At 42.5% G+C, this 19819-nt stretch overlaps 1 protein-coding gene across 1 annotated transcript in view; it reads right to left on the bottom strand.

The window, feature by feature from the left end:
* POLR1B (RNA polymerase I subunit B) overlaps positions 1-19819 on the bottom strand; it is a 498537-nt gene that overhangs the window by 273800 nt on the left and 204918 nt on the right. Inside the window, exon 7 of the mRNA XM_044057995.1 lies at positions 10130-10301. Coding sequence (XP_043913930.1) covers positions 10130-10301 — 172 coding nt within the window. The remainder of the gene's footprint in view (positions 1-10129; positions 10302-19819) is intronic.

Genomic DNA, 19819 nt, shown 5'->3' with positions numbered 1-19819 from the left:
GGCCTGAAGCTCAGACACCCTTCTAGCTGAAGTAAGGGGCAAAAGAAGAACAGTCTTCCAAGTACAATGCTACAAGGAAGCTGAAGATGCAGGCTCAAAAGGAGCAGGAGTCAATTATTCAAGAACAAAATTAAGGTCCCCAAGAAGGAGGAATAGGTTTTTTAGGATGCCTAATATCAAGGACACCTTTAAGAAATTCTTTGACATTAAACCAGAAACCAAAGGAGGAGTGAAAGGCAGACAAGTAGAAATAGCTGAAAGGTGGGCTTTAACTGAAGAGTATGCCAACCCAGCATGGAGAAATTCATACAAATAACAGAGAACCAAAAGAACTTTCGCTGAAAGTGGATACTGATTATGAGCAACACAAAAGACAAAAAATATTTTCCATTTATACAGTGGAAATAAAAAGTCTACACACCCCTGTTAAAACGGCAGGTTTTTGTGATATAAAAAAATGAGACCACACTAAATCATTTCAAAACTTTTCCCACCTTTAATGTGACCTATAACCTGTACAATTCAATTGAAAAACAAACAAATCTGTTAGGGGGAAAAATATAAAGCATACAAAATGTACAATAAGCTGGTTGCATAAGTGTGCACACCCTTAAGCACCTTTTGCTTTAATTAGGGGGAGGGTGGCCTAATGGTTAAGGTGTTTGCCTTACAAACACAAGGTGCAGGGTTTGAGTCTCACAAGGGATAATTGTCTAGGCTTACAATGGCTCGCAAGGGCAGTTAGCCTAGTAATAACCTATGAACCTATTACAAAGTGCAGTCTTCTTGGGTACACACCTGCCATCAATTACAGAGACTCTGATTAACCCCAAATAAAGTTTGGCTGTCCTAGTAGGATTTTCCTGACATTTACTCAGTTGCCTGCTACAGCAAAAGTCATGGTTCGCAGAAAGCTTACAAAGCATCAAAGGGATCTCATTGTTGAAAGGTATCAGTCAGGAGAAGGGTACAAAATAAATTTCCACAGCATTGGATATACCATGGAACACAGTGAAGACAGTCATCAAAAAGTGGAGAAAATATGGGACAACAGTGACTTCACACAGAACTGGACGTCCCTCCAAAATTGATGAAACAAGACGAAAACTGGTCAGGGAGGCTGCCAAGAGACCTACAGCAACACTGAAGGAGCTGCAGGAATTTCTGGCTGTACTGGTTGTTTACTACATGTGACAACAATTTCCCGTATTCTCCATATGTCTGGCCTATGGGGTAGGGTTGCAAGATGGAAGCCTTTTTTTTTAACACAGAAAAACATCAAAGCCCAGCTAAAATTTGCAAAACAATACATCAAGTCTCCCAAAAGCATGTGGGAAAATGTGTTATGGTCTGATGAGACCAATGCTGAACTTTTGGCCACAATTCCAAAAGGTACATTTGGCGCAAAAACAACACTTCGCATTACCAAAAGAACACCATCCCGACGGTGAAGCATGGTGGTGGCAATATCATGCTTTGGGGTTGCTTTTCTTCAGCTGGAACTGGGGCTTTAGTCAAGGTGGAAGGAATTATGAACAGCTCCAAATACCACTCACTTTTGGCCCAAAACCTTCAGGCATCTGCTGAAAACCTGAAGATGAAGAGGAATTTCACCTTTCAACACGACAATGACCCCAAGCATACATCCAAATCAGCAAAAGAATGGCTTCACCAGAAGAAAATTAAAGTTTTGGAATGGTCCAGCCAGAGCCCAGACCTAAATCCAATAGAAATTCTGTGGGGTGACCTGAAGAGGGCTGTGCACAAGAGATGCCCTCGTAATCTGACAGATCTGGAGCGCTTTTGCAAGGAAGAGTGGGCAAATATTGCCTAGTCAAGATGTACCATGCCGACACACTCCTATCCAAGAAGACTGAATGTTGTAATTAAAACCAAAGGTGCTTCAACAAAGTATTAGTTTAAGGGTGCGCACACATATGCAACCAGCTTATTGTACTATTTTTTATATCCTGTCCCCCAACACATTTGTTTGTTTTCCAACTGAATTGTGCAGGTTATAGGTCACATTAAAGGTGAGAAAAGTTTTGAAATGATTTATTGTGGTCTCATGTTTTTATCACAAAAACCTGACATTTTAACAGGGGTGTGTCCACTTTTTATATCCACTGTACAAACTGGTAGTAGGTTACCTGGCCTCCTGCAGAACCTGCAGTACTTCCTCAGAAAAAAGGTGCCTAAAAGGGATCAAAACCATATCATCCACAGTGTCAGATGAAGAATGGAAAAGTGAGGATGGATGACATCCCTTGTCTTGTGTAAGTACACCATGTAAAGTAACTTGTGGTGATTGCCCTTGTCTGGGTGCAGAAGAGGGGGGAACCAATGCTGTCTGGGTCAAAAGGGAGTCACCAACAAGATTTTGAGAGAGTCCTGTTCTATCTTGAACAGAACCCTTGGTATGAGAGGTAAGGGAGGGAAAGAATAGAGAACATCCACTTCCAAGAAAAAGAGAGGGCTTCCACCTTCCATGCCAAAAGACATGGGACTCTGGTGCAAAAAAAGAGAAAATTGTTTGTTCAGAAGGGAGGCAAAAAGATCTACCTGAGGAGTACCCCACTGGTGGACAATGTCCAGAAACATATCTCTGTGAAGCATCCACTCATAAGTCTGTGTTATGGACCTGGTCAGACAGAATGCCACAAGGTTCTGTTCTGAAGGAATATAAATAGCCTGTAAAGTCACCTGAAGCCAGACCCCAAACCTGAAGTGCTAATCTGCATAAGAGGTAAGACTGTGCCCCCCCTTGCTTGTTGATGTACCACATCATTGTGGTATTGTCTGTAAAGATTTTGTAAGGCTCTGGAAGGAACAGAGTATGGAAGGCCTGAAGAGCAAGGAGGAGGAGCTCTTATCTCTTTGATGTTGATATGGTCCACCCTCTGACAAAGGGACCAAAGGCCCTGAACCTTAAAAGGGCCAAAAGAAGCTCCCCACCCCGCATCTCAGGCATCTGAAAACAGTTCTTGAGAGGGGACTGGGGACAGAAAAGGAAGCCCTGTGATGAGAGACAGCTGATGAATCCATCCTTGAAGCTCTAGCTTGAGGCATGGAAGAAGAGGAACTAGAAAGTCCAAAGGATGAGAATGTTGAGCCCTTACTGACATTAAGACCACTGTAGCTTTCTCATATGGAGCCTGGCTAGAGGAAGCATAAGAATGGTGGAAGCCACGTAACCCAGAGCCCTTAGAAGCTCCCTGGCCATAATTAAGACCTGTGGTAAGGACTGGGGAAAGGCAATTAGTCAAAGCCTTGGGAGGGGGCAGGGATGCCTGCATAGGAACGGTCTGGAGCCTGCACCTGAGAAAAGCATGATCCTGAGAAAGAGACAGGAAAGACTTCTGGAAATTTACTGTAAACCCTAGGCCTTGAAATAGGAAAATAACATAGTAGAGGTGCTGAAGCAGGGTCTCTGGAGAAAAAGCCTAAATTAACAGGTTGTCCAGGTAAGGAAAGATTTGTATCCCCTTCATCCTGCAAAAGGCAATCACAGGAGCGAAGCATTTGGTGAAGACTCTTGGGGCAGTAGAGCGGCCAAACGGCAAACCACAGAACTGAAAATGCAAGGAAGAAACAAAGAAATGCAAAAATTTCCTGAAACAGCAATAAACAGGGTTGTGAAGACAGGCATCCTTGAGATCCAGAGAGACTAGGAAAGCCTGAGGTAGAAGAAGGGGAAATAGAGTCTGCCGCAACAGCATTCAAAAGGAAAGAACCTTCAGAAAGGTGCCGAGCTGAAAGATATAGAATGGGCTTCCAGATGCTTTCTTTTCTGGGAACAAGATCCTTAATCAATGGTGAAGAGACAGGGAAAAAGAGATAAACAAACCTGACTTAGAAAGGAGGGATGGAGGTAATCAGACAGAATCTGGCTTGTCTGGAAAAGGAGACTTCTAAGTAGTAGGAGTTGGAGTAGACTTACCAGGAGAAGCCCTTCTAGAACTTTTTTAACCTTTGGGAGGAGGGCGAGACTGTTTAAGAACAAAGACAATCCTGGAAGGATAATTCCTCTGAAACTTGGGACTAGGGGAAACAAAAATATGTCTTTATTTCTACATGGCCTTACCCTTCTCCTGCAGGGGCTTAAGCTCAGCAGCTGCAGAACCAAAAAGTTTTTTTTTTTACTGTCAAGAGGAGCATCCATCAATTTAGCCTTAATACCATCAGACAAAGGTGGGAGGTGAAGTCAACAATAATATCTTAACTCAGAACGAAAGGAAGCAGCCATAGAAGAAGCATCCTCTGCATTATAACTACATTTATCTGAATGATGGACCACTTGAGAAGAGAAGCCCAACAAAGAGAGGGCTGAATCCTGCACCTCAGTATCAGGAAGGTCAGAAATAACCTGATAAGCCTGAGAGAAAAGATGTAAAACATAGCTGGTCACACTGTCTGGTAGTTAACAGTCCCAAAAGGCCAAGGTAGCAGCAGTATACACCTTTTTGCCCAGACTTTCCATGATCCTACTGTCCTTATCAGAAGGAAAAAATTCAGTGGAAGGCAACAGTTTGGAAGGTTTGTTAGAAGAAACAGAGATAACGGAGGGAACAACAGAAGGACATTTGTAAAAAAAAAAAAAAAAAAAACTTACAATCATCAGGCACCTTATAAAACCTAATCAGTTTTCTAGGGGCTGGGGGCTGGGAAACAGGAGCCCAAGAAGCTGCTGAAAAAGTGTCTAACAAGGCAGCAACGACAGGAGGTAGTACAGGGCTTAGGAGAGTCCAACTAGAGGAGTTCATATTACCTCTTCTAGATGTCAGAAACCTGAGTACAGTCCCGTTTAATGAATTCCATCATACAAGAGATAGCATCCACAAAGGAAAGTTCTTCAAATGGAGAATCTGGACTAATGGAGTCCTTATCCTCAGAATCACAGTCTAACGGAAAAGGAATCTGAGAGGAATAAGCCAAAACTCTTCTCCAGAATCTAATTCCTCACCTCTTGAGTCCTGCTTCCCAGGCCTCTTAAGAGGAGTAGATGACTGGGGGGGGGGGGGGGGCAGAAACAGAAACTCCCTAGAGGGTTGCAAGGCCTTGAGTGCATTAAACAAGTGTGAAATCCTGTGATTCATGCTGAGGATCAGTGGAAGAAATATATTTTGTTTTCTGCTTCTTTTTCAAAAGGACATCAACCCTAAAGATCTTAAGAGCTTCAGAGCCTTGTTGGCACTCAATCAACACAATGGGAATCTCTTCCCTAACAAGAATCAGTGGAATACCACTTGGTCCCTCGGATATGATCAGCTGCAGTCCTCCCTCAACATCCGTAACAGATGTTTGCACAGCCTCCAAGGACGTGCATGTTGCTGGATCCATGCCAACCTCCGAAGCGGTCACGGCAGAAGAATCCAATAGAATAACTGGGCGATCCTCCAGGTTTTCACTAGCCTCAAGAGAGAGACATCTGAGGGAGGTGGTAGAGAGCAAATCCAACCTAACTTTTTTGGTCTTTTTGTTAGTAGATGTCTGACTATCAGGCAGGATAATTCCACCATTGCATCCTGTGCCAGCAACTTAAGACAAAGGTTCTCTAAGCAGACAGACAAGGAGGACAGACAACTACAAAAAGTCTTGGGGATAAGCTCTTGACAAATTGGGCACAACGTATGTTCATGAGAAGCACCCAAGCAAAACAAACACTGCTCGTGACCGTCCTTATGGGGAATGTGTCTCCCATACTGACATTTTCCCTTTCTGGATGACATGGAACCTCATAACAAAAAGAAAAAAGACAAGATATGATGAAAAACCCCAATGGGGCACTTACCTGTAAACAGCTTTGTAATCAGCAAATGAAGGAGAGTTCAGACACACCACTGAAGGTGGCGTTCACACAGGCGACAAAAAGTTCTAAGGCAGGTACATCTGTAAGTCACTTTTATGCCTTATACTGTGAATAGGCAGCATACATGTGACATATGACGTCCTAAAAAACCTAAGTCTTTGGTATACTTGCCAGATGAAGGGCTACGCTTGGCAGGTGATCCCTTTAGTAAGGAACACTGCAACAGTAATATGAAAGGTCATCCAAAGAGAACGTTAACTGCTCCATTGGTTCAGTCAAAACTGAAGCACTAAGGATAGGTAGAGGATCCTGAAGGAGTCAAAAAAAGCCACTACCAGTCTGCACCCCTGCCCCAGATATATAAAATCCATAAAACTTGCAGAGAGAAAGTAAAAAAAAAAAGAACTTTTTACAGTTACTCATACAACCATTCACACAGTATAATTTCCCCAACAAGAAGGGACAGTCCAAGATTTAAAATCAGTTTCCTAGCAAAACACTACATATTTATTTTACAGAAAAAAGACACACACTTTCCTCAAAAAAATAAGTCTAGTGGAAGATTTTCCCCAACAGAGGATATACCTGTCCAGTTTTGTAGGATTGCTAGCTGACTGATAGTTCCAGAGGGCATGCCTGGACCTGACCACCAACAGGTTGCCTGGGGCTACAAGAAGGATCCTCCCACTAGTCTTCCCAAGAAGAGCTACTGACTCATGTGATCTTGTAAAGTAGGCCATTAACTTCTATATTCTTCCACAAGCTGATGGGTTGAATTTCTGGCACTTATAGAAGTTACTAACATTGTGATCTTCTAGCAGACAGTACAAACAATACCACTGCAGATCTTGTTTAGTAATCTGATGGCCAAAGGAACAGTTATTATGAATATAATCAGGCATGTGAATACAGTACTTTAACAATGACAGCACTGATTCAGATTGGAGCCATGGCAAGTGATGGAAAGAACTGGCAGACTCCAGAAGGGAGGTTCATATACTGGATACAGGCAAAAAAACAATACCCAGTAACTGAAATACTCATAAATGAAGGAGTATCAGTGCATAGACAAATAGGGAGGGGGACCAGACAAGGGTGGCTACTATTTTTGGCCTATGTGTCTAATACTATTTGTGTATCCAGGTCACTGTGCCGGTTCATTACGTTGGTGCAGAGTTACATCAAGCTGTGTGTCAGCTGGACACAAAAAGACACAACAGCACAGAACTCCTGCAAACAAAGTGCCAAATTCAGAATGAAGTCTGACCTAGGACCAAAAAACAACACTTTTCTAACATTTCTCTTTTATCTTCGTTTTTCTCACCTGCCTAGTATATTGCACTGGTTTTCCGTTTCTCCTTCCGTCTGCTATACTAATTAATTTAGTGCACATCTAGGAAGCTTCTTATATTATCCACCTTAATTCTTGGTTTTCTGGTTTGGTTCCCAGTTGGGGTGCCACTAATGTGAAGTTTGTATGTACTCCCACTATCTTTGTGTTTCTATCTGTCTGTCAAGATCTTCCCACATATTAGTAGTGTACAGATAACTAAATGATGTGCCTCCAAACTCTCCACAGGGGGCTGTCCAGGGTTTATAATTTCTTCTCACATCTCAGTGATATGCAAACACATGCTCCTCCAAACTGATCATAGCTATATGTGGGCACATGTCTGTGTGTGTGTGTGTGTGTGTGCGTGTGTGCGTGTGTGTGTGTGTGTGTGTGTGTGTGTGTGTGTGTGTGTGTGTGTGCGCGCACACGTGTCTGTGTGTGTGTGTGTGTGTGTGTGCGTGCACACGTGTGTGTGTGTGTGTGTGTGTGTGTGTGTGTGTGTGTGTGTGTGTGTGTGTGTGTGTGTGTGTGGGCTGATCTACATGCATTCTGCAATGGACTTGTTCCATGTAATATGGCTACTACCTGACAGACTACGCACCTGCTCTTCAGCAATCCTAAATATGATAAGATGGGTATCAAAAAAATAAAAGAATGATGAAAATGAATAATCTTTGAAGTTAGTCTTTATTGAAAATAATTCAGCTTACATATTTTTATTGCTTGATTCAGTAAAAGTTCCTTTCCTACAATTAAAATTTATACCACTAAACTGCAATGCTATACCTTCAAAAATGCACCCAGTATTCAGCTTTAACTAAACTTCTCAACAATAACTACAACCAGAAACTATCACAATATTAACTGAAAAAAGAATCAATTATCTTCTTACTTTCAGTAACAGTCTTACCGCATTGTCATCCAGTATGTCTCAATTCGTGGTGTCCCTGGAAAATATCTCCCAGTATGATAAAGGACCTCCACATTGTCACTTTCAGGTGTTACATCACCATCACTACATCCATTACAGTATGATCAACTTGCTAGACAATGCAAATCCTGATCTAAATTTACCTTTCTGTCAGACAAGAAATGTTGCAGCAACTGTGTGTGTTCCTACAGGTGTAGCCACTTCTTCCCATCAACAGCATTACAGAAGTCCTTGTACTAAAACTTCTCATCATTCTAAATAAACTCTAAATATCCTACCTGATCTGCAAGCAACAATTTGCAACAAGGTCTGATATTAATTTTAATCCTCACTTTAGAGGGTGTCAAAGCAAATGGCTGAAAGACAAATATCCAAATGTCAGCTGGAAGTGCATTTAATGTTTGAATGTACACAAAATGTAGCTCTTTTTAGAAAATATCCCTAAAGTGTTCCCACAAGCCAAAAACATTTCTAGAATTTCTTCCACTATTGTACAAGGCTAGAAATACATAAACTCATCTCAGTGCAATAGATCAAATGAATTTTGCATTCTTCCCAAGAAAAATATCAGCCATTTCTGAACTTGATATCCTCAACAATACAGAGCTCCAAATGTTACTGTTTCGCAAATAACTTAAGCACAGACACCTGCAAGTCATCAATACTCATCTGTGTGATGATATATTTCTGACATGTGATAAGAGCTTACGTAGCTGATTTTTCTTATTAGTGCCATGGAGAATATCTCAGAATAAGTTTTAAAGCAGGAAACAAAAAGGTTAGCCACTCAAAAGTATGTACCACAAAAGATTTCACTCAAAGACATTAAAACAAAGAAAAACACCTGCATTCATCCTTACTGCAGTGTATCCTGGGAGTTACATAAGATGTTACATTAAAAAATAAATTATAGGAAAATTATCTTCATTACAACCTATCTGCCAAGGTACACATTGTCTTTACACTTCCACATTTTGTAATTCCTATGACCTATAACCCAAGGGTAAAAACGATTAGACAGTGTATACACAAAGAGTGGAGAGTTCTGTAGAGCAATCACATGTTGAAAAGAGTGCCAGACAGTAGGTAAAAATTATTTTTTATAATGGACACATTGCTGGAAAAAGGTTACCATGGGAAAAAATGTCCCTAAAAAACAGTGAGATCACGTCTAGAAAGTGTTGCTTTGCATGTGACCATTGCATTATTTGTAACTATATTAGACAAATAAAACTTCAAGTAGGATATGTACAGAAAACATATGAAATATGTATGAAAATCTAGAACATCTGAAACAAATCTGTCAGCATCAAACTGACATGATAAATTGCACACAGAATAATGCTTCACAAACATCTGCAAAAGAACCAAACATGATTCAACTTTTATTTTTTCTGAAACAGAAGACTGCATGCCAAGAAATGGAAGAAGGGGGTGAAGAAATTAACATATTTCTACACAGAAATGTCTCTCACATCTTGGCCTTAATGATTTGCCTGTGCTTAAAGATATTTGTTTTCCAAACTACTTTTCATGTATGTATATGTGTGCACTGGAAACAGCCAATACACCTTTCTATATAGACAGGAGAGGACAAAACCTTTAGATCTTGACAGACTACCCACTTAGCATTTCCCCAAAAATCCCAATTTAATAAGCTGGCAATTAACTTACTACTTTACAACTGCATCAACATTACAACTACTGTAATTAGTACCCTCCCAATGCAGTAATTGCATACGGTCTTGTATGTCATAATTAATACAGAACAGCAGGAAGCATCCCTCTGTATCTGAGGAAATTTTTTTTAATTACTTTTTTCTACAGGAATTCTTAAAAAGAGTCTTTCACTAGAACAGTTTGTCTGAATGAAGATGCATGCAACCACTCTTGCTGAAAAACAAAGTTTCAGAAAAAAACATCTGCATATGATCTTTAAACCATCTTTAATGTATAGTATGAGAAATGTACAAGCATTACACAAGGACATATGCAAAAGTTTAAAACTGTCAAAGCCATCCTTCATAATAAAAATGCAATACTCACATGTACTTACTTTTAGAAACATGAGGTAAAGAAGCCCTGGAGTTAGTACTTCCTGATAAACCAAGCTGTCTGGGTTCTCCTGCATACATTCTTCCTTGGCAAATGCAAACAATTTACGAGCCATGAAGCACAACACATAGAACTTCTCAATGTTAGAATTTAGGTTTATGCACAAGCACCGACTACAGAAGGAAAACAAAAAATGGAAATCAGCTTTTCAAAGATTACACAAAATGCAAAACAAAACAAAAAAAGAAGTAATGTACTCACCGTAACATTCCATCTGTGTTGTCGATCTTCGTTCATTCTTGACAGTTGGGATTCAGTTCCGATTCTCAGAACCAGCTCGCGCTAGTCAAACACTCTCGAGCTAAATCTCTACCCACAATGCCCCTGTGTATGTTACCTCAGATCGAGTTTGCAAATTACAGCAAGATGAAGTATATATAATATATGAGAGGAAGCCATGTCCAAGGTAAATACCCTAATGCCAGCCCAGAAGAAGGGTACGAATCTCCAGGAAATCTCGAAGGAGGGGGGAGGAGGGTGGGATGTCAAGAATGAACGAAGATCGACAACACAGATGGAATGTTATGGTGAGTACATAACTTCTTTATCTGATGTTGTCAATCTTTGTTTATTCTTGATAGTTGGGAGTGACAGTTGGGACAGAGTCCCCAGCTACTTATACCCTGGGTGGCCTTTTGGAAGGATATTCCTGAGAACCATAGAGCCAAAGGATGCTCTTCCCCTGGAGACCTTAACCAATTTGTAATGAGTGAGAATGGTATGATGGGTTGCCCAAGTTGCAGCTGCACATATTTCATTCAGAGAGGCCTTCGAATGAAAAGCAGCTGAAGTGGCAACAGATCTAATTGAGTAAGCCCTTACAAGCGCAGGTATTTTACGATTGTTCTGTTCATAAATAAAGGTAACGCAATCTCTTAACCATTTACATAGGGTCTCCTCAGAAATAGGTTTACCTATCCTTGGTCCTGAAAAGGAGACAGACAGTTAGTCTGAAGTTCGATAAAATCTCAGTTATCTGTGGATGTCCAGCAGCTGCAGACAGTATTTGCCTTTGTTAGAGAAATTTGGAAAGGAAAAGTACAGTTTTGTACCTACCATAAATGTAGATGTTCGAAGATCCACATTGCTGCAGTCCTTACACTTGGGTAGTCCGCTGTCCTCGGTCGGCCCGAATATCAAAGTATAAGGCTGACGTCGGTCAAGGCGCATTTGACTGACATCAGGACGTCAGGGTACAAATGCGCATGACCGACGCCATATCCTCAGTCTTTTCTTGCCCCAGATGTCAGAAGACCCCAAAAGGAAAGGTCAAAACCAAAAGACAGCAAACAACCAACCAACCACCCTAGCACTAAAAATATGTACAATATATACAATATACACCATATTGACAACCCAACCCACACAACCGCCTCTAACTACAGAGGGGAAGGAGGGAGGGTTTGACTGCAGCAATGTGGATCTTGAACATCTACATTTATGGTAGGTACAAAACTGTACTATGTTCTTCATCTCACATTGCTGCAGTCCTTACACTTGGGTAGAATCCCAAAGCAGAGGTAAGGGAGGATGGCAAAACTATAAGGAAGCAGGAGCTGCCAAATGCCCTGCAAAATAGCAGTGGCAAAACCAGCCCTAGATTTAGAATAAAGTGGAAGGTGATAATGCCTAGAGAAAGTATGCACTGAACTCCAAGTAGCTGCCTCCAAAATATCTTTAGTTGCCACCCCCCTCAAAAAAGCTGTTGAAGTGGCAGTAGCCCTAGTGGAATGAGGCCTAATCCCAGCTGGAATCTCCTTGCCATGATGGGAATAACAGAAAGCAATGCAAAACCCAATCCACTTAGAAATAGTTTGTTTTGACACAGGCTTGCCCTGAGAACTCAAAGCAAAAGAAACAAATAACTGCTGAGACTGCCTGAACCCTTTAGTTCTGTCCAAATAATATCGCAACTGCCTGTGTACATCTAAAGTGTGCAAAATCTTTTCCCCTTTATTTTGGGATTTGCATAAAAAGTAGGCAAATGAATAGTTTGGTTTAAAGCCACACTAGAAACCACTTTAGGCATAAAGGAAGGATTAGTACGAAAGATACCCTATCCTTATGGAAAATTAAGAAAGGCTCAACCGCCATAAGGGCCTGCAACTCAGAAACCCTTCTTGCAGAGGTAATGGCCAACAAAAAAGCAGTCTTCCATGATAAATATTTCAACTCGGTAGTAGCTGCAGGCTCAAAAGGTTGTAGAGTGAGTTTCTCCAACACAAAATTGAGATCCCAAGCAGGAGTAGGAGCTCTACGTGGGGGTCTTATATTCTTTGCCCCTCTAAGAAATTGCTTAAACAAAGGATGAGAAAACAATGGTGGGTCACAATCATAGTGAGCCGAAATTGCTGCAGCATGAACCTTAATAGAAGAGAAGGACAAACCTTTGTCCAGTAACTCAGTAAGATATTGAAGAGCCACACTTAAATTAGGCTCAGAAACATCAAAATCCTTTGCTGCACTCCAAAATAAAAATCTCTTCCATTTCTCTGCGACACTTTCCTTGTACTAGGCCTTCTAGCTTCCAAAATAACATTCAAAACTTGCTGTGGAAGGTGAGACCCACTATGGTTCAAAACAGAATATGCCAGGCTGTTAGGTGAAGAGAGTGAAGCTTGACATTGAGCAAATGACTGTCCTCCTGAGACAACAGGTGTGGAATCAAAGGCCATGGAGGCTCCCGTACCAGGCTTCTCAGTAATGGGTACCAATGCTGTCGAGGCCAATCTGGAGCTATCAAAATCATCCTTGGTTTGTCCTGTCTGGCCTTGAGTAGTACCTTTGGGAGGAGAGGCAGAGGTGGAAAGGCGTACACATGAAGATTGCTCCAATTGAAAGAAAGAGCATCCACTTTCCAAGCTGTGGGATGAAACCTTTTCGTGCAAAACTTTGGCAGCTGGTGGTTTAGTGGAGAAGCGAACAGATCTATGTCTGGAGTTCCCCATGACACTGTCAATTTCTGAAATACATGAGGATCCAATTTCCACGTGTGGGGATCCATGATTTGTCTGCTTAACACAGCTGCTAAGGAGTTCTGTGCTCCGGCAGAAACCTTGCCTGAAGATTTAGTTGTAAACTGAGAGCAGTCTCCCACAAAATCATTGCTTGCCTGCATAGAGGATAAGAATGTGTTCCCCTTGCTTGTTGATGTACCACATGACAGTTGTGTTGTCTGTTAGAATCAACACCTGCCCTGGAAGAAGTAAATCCTTGAAAGCTATTAATGCAAACTGGACTGCTAACATCTCCTTCAAGTTGATATGTAGATGTTGGAGTCTGGCAGGCCACTTGTCTTGTATCCACTTTCCATTCAGATGAGCTCCCCAAGCTTTGTCTGAGGCATCTGTCGTTAGAATCTGACTCGCCTCTGGCCGGGTCACAGAGAGTCCCTTGTTTAGGTGACATTCCTGTGCCCACCACAACAATTCCTTTTGAATGCAAGGTATTATTTGAATGACAGTGTCCAGATCCTGGCAGTGCTGTGTCCATACATTTTGAGATACCATTGTAACTTCCTCATATGCAGTTTGGCATTGGGAAGCACCAGAATACAAGATGCCATGAACCCCAAGGCTTGAAGGACTGTCCTTGCAGTCAGCCTGGACTGATGAGACAATTGATGAAAGTAAAGGGAAAGATTCTTTTGTTTGTCCGGCGTCAAAAGGCCATCTGGGATGCTGTATTCAGTCTTACACCCAGAAAGCACATGTCCTGAGAGGGTACTAGACTGGACTTTATTTCGCTCACAGAATACCCCAGGCATCTTAGCACTGCTATCACATATTCCAAATGATGAAGAAGCTCGTCCCTTCCTTGAGCCAGAATCAGGCAATCGTCCAAATAAGGATAGATCTGTATTCCTTTTAGCCTGAGGAAAGCTATCACTGGAGCCAGAACTTTCGTGAACACTCTGGGCAGTAGATAAGCCAAAGGGCAATGCAGAGAACTGATAATGAGAAGTCCCAGCCCGAACGCAGATACTTCCTGCAACTCAGTCTGATAGGAACATGAAGGTAAGCCTCCTTGAGATCCAAAGTTACTATCCAATGATCTTTGCCCAGCAGAGGTAAAAGCTGTTGTAACGTCAACATTTTGAACTTGGGAATGTCCAGATAAGTGTTGAGGATAGATAAATCCAAAATTGGTCTCCACGTGTTCCCTTTCTTTGGTACTAGGAACAGGCGAGAATAAAATCCTAGGCCCACTTCTAGCATAGGGACCGGCTGTATGGCCCCTATTTGAAGCAACAGAGAAATTTGTTTGTGAGCCTCTATTCTTTGCTGAGGAGGAACATCTGGCATGCCTTTGAAAGGAGGCAAGGTATGGAAATAAAACCTGTAACCGTGGTGTATGATGTCCAATACCCATCTGTCTTGGGTAATTAAACTCCAATTTTCCTTGAAAAGTGCCAACCTTCCTCCCAAAGGTGCTGCCAGACGAGCAGGCTCTGGCAGCTGAAAAGGTAGGTCATTGGGTCTGTTTACGAAAGGACTGACCCCTGCCCTCACCTGAAGACTGTGCAGGTGAACTCCCTGTTCTAGGCCTGAAAGAGCCCTGAGCTCTGCCCCTACCACGGGTAGACCTACCCCTAGACTGGGAATCATAAGAAGGATACGTCCACCCCTTGGTAGGCCAATTTCTACTAAACTTCGGAGGCTGAACCTGCAAAAAATCTTTAACAGTCTGCATAGACTTAGCCTTGTCTTCCATTTTCTTTAAGACTGACTCAACAGGAGTACCAAACAACACATCAGATTGTAAAGGAGCATCTAAAATCCTTGTCTTAACATGGTCAGATAAATTCTGATCCCTCAGCCAGGCGTGCCTCGAAGAACTGACCCAGTGGCAGCCACCCTAGACGAGGCCTGTACAGCATCAAAACCACATTGCAAAGAATGCTTACCCACCTGTTCAGAAACATGTACTAAATCCTGTAACTCTTTACACTCAATACCTTCCGCCAGAGCATCTACCTTAGACTTCAATTGTGAAAGGAGATAGTTTTGGTATTTCAACATGTGAAACTGGCAATTCAAAGCCCTCATAGCTAGGGTGGAAGAAGTATAAACTTTCTTTCCCCATCTATCCAAAGCCCTGGCCTCTTTATCTGGAGGAACCGGATTTTTAACAACAGAAGCCTTAACACCTTTAGGCCCCTGACTAACAGTTTCTGGGTCTACCCTAGGACTCTTAAAAGATACTTATGAGCTTCAGGCACCCTGTAATACCTATCCGGTTTAACAGGAGCAGGAGGCAAAGAATCAGGATTAAGAGAAGCCTCTGCAAAACATCTTCCACCACATCCAGAACAGGAGGTATAGCCAAAGGCCTATGCTGGGGTAAAACAAAAATTCCTAAGCCTTTTCCTGGAATCAGAGAAGTCCTGACCTTCCCACTTAAAATGCTCCCTCATGGAATGAAGGGTCTCTGAAAAAGAAAAATCCTCAGGAGGAGAAGCAGAAGGAGTAGAATCATCCACATCAGAATCAGAATAAGGAGAATACTCATGCAAGTCTTCAGCCGAAGACTCTGAAACATCTGAAGCCTGCTCAAAACTCTCAAGCTCAGGTTCCACCCTAGGTCTCTTATCAGGAGGGGGCATAGAACCTCTAATCAAAGTAATCAAATCTTCTGCCATTTTAAGCATATGCTTCTTGGGCACAGTCCCTGAAGAACTAGGGGAGACACCAACTGAAGCTAAACCTGGCCTGCCCCTGGGAGAAGCCTTGGAAACAGAAGGAGAGGGCCTAACCACCCTAGGAAGGGAGGGAGTACAGTAACCTGAGAAGCCCCTTCAGCCTGGCCTGCCTCCTGAGAGGCCACATCTTGCAATAACAAAGTCTCCCTGGGACTCCAAAGAAACCTCTGGCAGAACCACCGCTCCACCGAGACCTCTAAAGAACCGGCCCAGTACGGACGGTTCTTCTAGCCTAGGCTGCTTTGTCCTTGCGCTTCTTCAAGAAGCGGGCGCCGGAGCATCCAACGGCATTTTATAATTGCACCGCTTCAAGACTAACCTGGCACAATCTAACCTTCTCTTTATAGTGCTTTGTTAAATCTAGCACAAAAGCGACACCCAACAACGCCGTGCTCAGGCCCTAAACAAGGAATACACAAAGTATGATAATCTCTATGCGGTATCTGTTTCCCACAAGAAATACAGTTATTCACTTTTTCTGACATCCGTAAACCACTGAGGCAAGAAAAACTAAAATATTCCCAACGGGTACTTAGCCAACTTTGACTCGGTCTGAAACTCCGAAAAAATTTCAGAACGCCGAACGGCACTTGCAACGCTGCTTCTGCATCGGACCATGCGGCAAAAAAGACTGAGGATATGGCGTCGGTCATGCGCATTTGTACCCTGACGTCCTGATGTCAGTCAAATGCGCCTTGACCGACGTCAGCCTTATACTTTGATATTCGGGCCGACCGAGGACAGCGGACTACCCAAGTGTAAGGACTGCAGCAATGTGAGATGAAGAACATCTGGCAAATGATGTTTGAACTGGTGACCACCTTGGGAAGGAATGAAGGGTTAGTCCTCAAGGACACTCTGTCTTTATGGAAGACTGTGTATGGTGGTTTTGCACAAAGTGCCTGTATTTCCCGAAACCCTTCTGACAGAAGTAATGGTCACTTGAAAAAGAGTTTTCCAGGAAAGGAATTTGAGATGACGAGTAGCAGCTGACTCAAAGGGAGGAAACACTAAATATTGCAAAATGAATGCAAGATCCCATAGCGGTAATGGATCCTTGAATGGAGGTTTGATACAGAGGATTCCCTTAAAAAACACTTTGCATAAGTGATGGGAAATTAAGGATTGAACATCGCAGCCACTATGAAAATTACAGATGCCTGCTACGGTAACTAACAGTTGAAGCTGTTGCTCCTTGGTTGAAGAGATTCGCTAGAAAATCTAAAATGTTTTCATCCGGGGTTCTGTTTAATCTCATGTGGGCCGTGCCTGCCGCCATACATTTGGTGAACACCCTGGGGTCCGTGGTGAGACCAAATGGCAGCACTTTGAACTGGTAATGACTGGGCCCTACCAAAAAGTAGAGGAACTTTCTTGAGCGCTTGTCTATTTTTATGTGATAATACGCATTTTGAAGGTCTATAGAGCACATCCAATCATCTTTCTCTAGAAAGGGGAGAATAGACTGAGCCATGAAAATCCAGAATTTTGTCTGCTGAACAAACTTGTTTAGAAGGCTGAGGTCTAGTACTGGCCTCCAGTCCCCTTTAGCACTAAAGAATCTTGAGTAAAACCCGGATCCTAATTAGTCTGGTGGAACGTTTTGGATGACTCTTTTTTTGCAGCACCTTTTGTATTTCTTTGGTGGTTTGATCTGTCTGATGGGGTGAAACATTACGGATATTTCTTTGAGAACATGGAATTATGATGAAGGGGATACTGTAGCCTCTGGCAATGATTTTCTGCACCCAAGAATCGGATGTTATTTGTTGCCAGGCTGACAGGTGCAGAGAAAGTCTTCCCCTGACTGCTTCCAGAGGTAAGCAATCAGGCCTCCTTTCAGGAGCGCTTGTAGAGCTGTCCAGAGAAGGAATCCCTGGACCCCTAGTTTCGTGGGCCACCTCTTCCTCAGAGGTCATCTTCCATCTGAGCTCCCCACTTTGCCTCAAGAGGAGCCAGTGCCACATGTGTCATGGAAAGACCTCTGGGACTTCTTGAACCACATTTTCCCACTCCTCTGATTCCTGGAGAAGGATCACTGAGGGGTAGAAAAATGAATGTCCACTGTAGACAGTGTCTTACCATCCTTTTCACACCTGTCTAGTGTATCTTTTACTTTAGGGCTGAACAGGGAAGATCCGTCAAATGGAGTGCTGACGAAGGAAGACTTGAAGGGTTCCACAAAGTCACACAAGCGCATCCAGGCATGTTGCCTAATGGCAACACTGGAAGCCACTGCTCTGGTCGTCCCTTTGGCTGCATGGATGATGAGTCGCATGGACAAGTTTGATACAGACTCCAGGGTGGCTAGCTGCGAAGTGACGTTATCTTGTTCCTTGCTGGAAACAGCACCAGCTGATAATTCCTTAATCAGGTCTCTCTGGAATCTAGCAAAGTGTGGCATAAAGTTCAAGGATCTAAGTGCAAAGGTCAATGAAGCATAGACCCACTTTCCAAACCTGTCCATCGTTCTAGACTCCCTATTAGGAGGATGAACAGAAGGACACTCGTCGGCTAGTTCCTTTTTGGTGGCAGCCGCCACCACCATGGCATCTACTGGCAAACCTTTGGCCCAGTACTGTAGTCTTCTGGTGGTGATAATATTTTGTCAGGTCTCTGGGTAATGGGATCTACGGCATCAAGAGTCTTCCAAGCCCGCTGCGTGATTAGCCTGATGAGGTCGTCAGTGGGTGGGGACACCCAGGAGGTAGATGGTCAGGCACCGAAGTCTTCCAAGTACACGGTTTCATCTGAGGATGGGTCTTGGAACTTCCAGTTACCAGTCTGTTTCAGAATTTTTAGGATGTCTCCAAAGGAGACATCCTCAAGGGGTGACCCTATGGAACCCTCCCCTTCATCGACATCCATGTCCTCCTTGACGGATTTTTCAGGTGAATCCAAATGCTTCCTCTTATCCTACAGTTTTATTATATAGGTGGATGTTCTAGGGTTATTGCCAAAAATGACTGTTTTAAAATCAATGTTCTATGTATATTCATATTTTCTAACTACTCTTACACAGACAATCTTTGCTACTTGTAATTATTCTTCAACCTAATGCGCTTCACTTATTTTCACTTCTGTTAATCTCATCCTCTTTTAAGTCCTCTAAATACCCACTGTGGCTGTTATTCCATATCTCATTTGCTGTTATTGTGACTATATTTCTAATACTCAGTTTACAAATATTTCAATTTTTTGCAAGCTATTTAAAACTTAAATTCAAATTAATTCTAATAACATCTGAGTTAAGATTGTATCTACCGAATTATTAAATGGCTTCCATTTCAGCAGAAATACTGGAAATGCAAATGCCAAATTACAACAGACATTTACCTGCTTACTAACAATCTGTATACGTGCAAGATCTGTTATCGTCTGTATTTTCAAGTTTTAGAACATGTTACAGTACTCCTGCTACATAATTTCTATTAAACTTGTTCAAGAAAGTACAGTTGTGTACACTTACCATAAATGTAGATGTTCGAGTGTATTCACTGTTGCAGTCATCACACTTGGGTTATCCTACCAGGGGTAGCCCTCAGTTGGCCTGAATACCAGAGGCTTAGTATTTCTGTGTCGGTTGCTGTCGCTCCAGGACTGACGTCAGGTCGTCAGTGGTATAAAAACAGGCAGCCGATGCCATTACATCAGTTTTTCTTGCCCCAACTGACAGGAGCCCCCAAACAGGGAGCTAGGTTATGGTGGAAGAACACCACCAGTAGAAAGTAAATACCAAAAATTCTCTGTAAGGAGAGAGGAAGAGAGAGAGAGAGAGAGAGAGTGAGACAAGGGGGATGGAGGGAGGGAAACCAGGACTGCAACAGTGAATACACTTAAACATCTACATTTATGGTAAGTGTACACAACTGTACTATGTTCTTCATGTTTCACTGTTGCAGTCATCACACTTGGGTTGATTCCCAAAGC

The sequence above is a fragment of the Protopterus annectens genome, chromosome 1.part2 (assembly GCF_019279795.1).
Source record: "Protopterus annectens isolate FY-2018-M chromosome 1.part2, PAN1.0, whole genome shotgun sequence".
NCBI lineage: Eukaryota > Metazoa > Chordata > Ceratodontiformes > Protopteridae > Protopterus > Protopterus annectens.
This window is presented reverse-complemented; position numbering and strand designations above follow the sequence as displayed.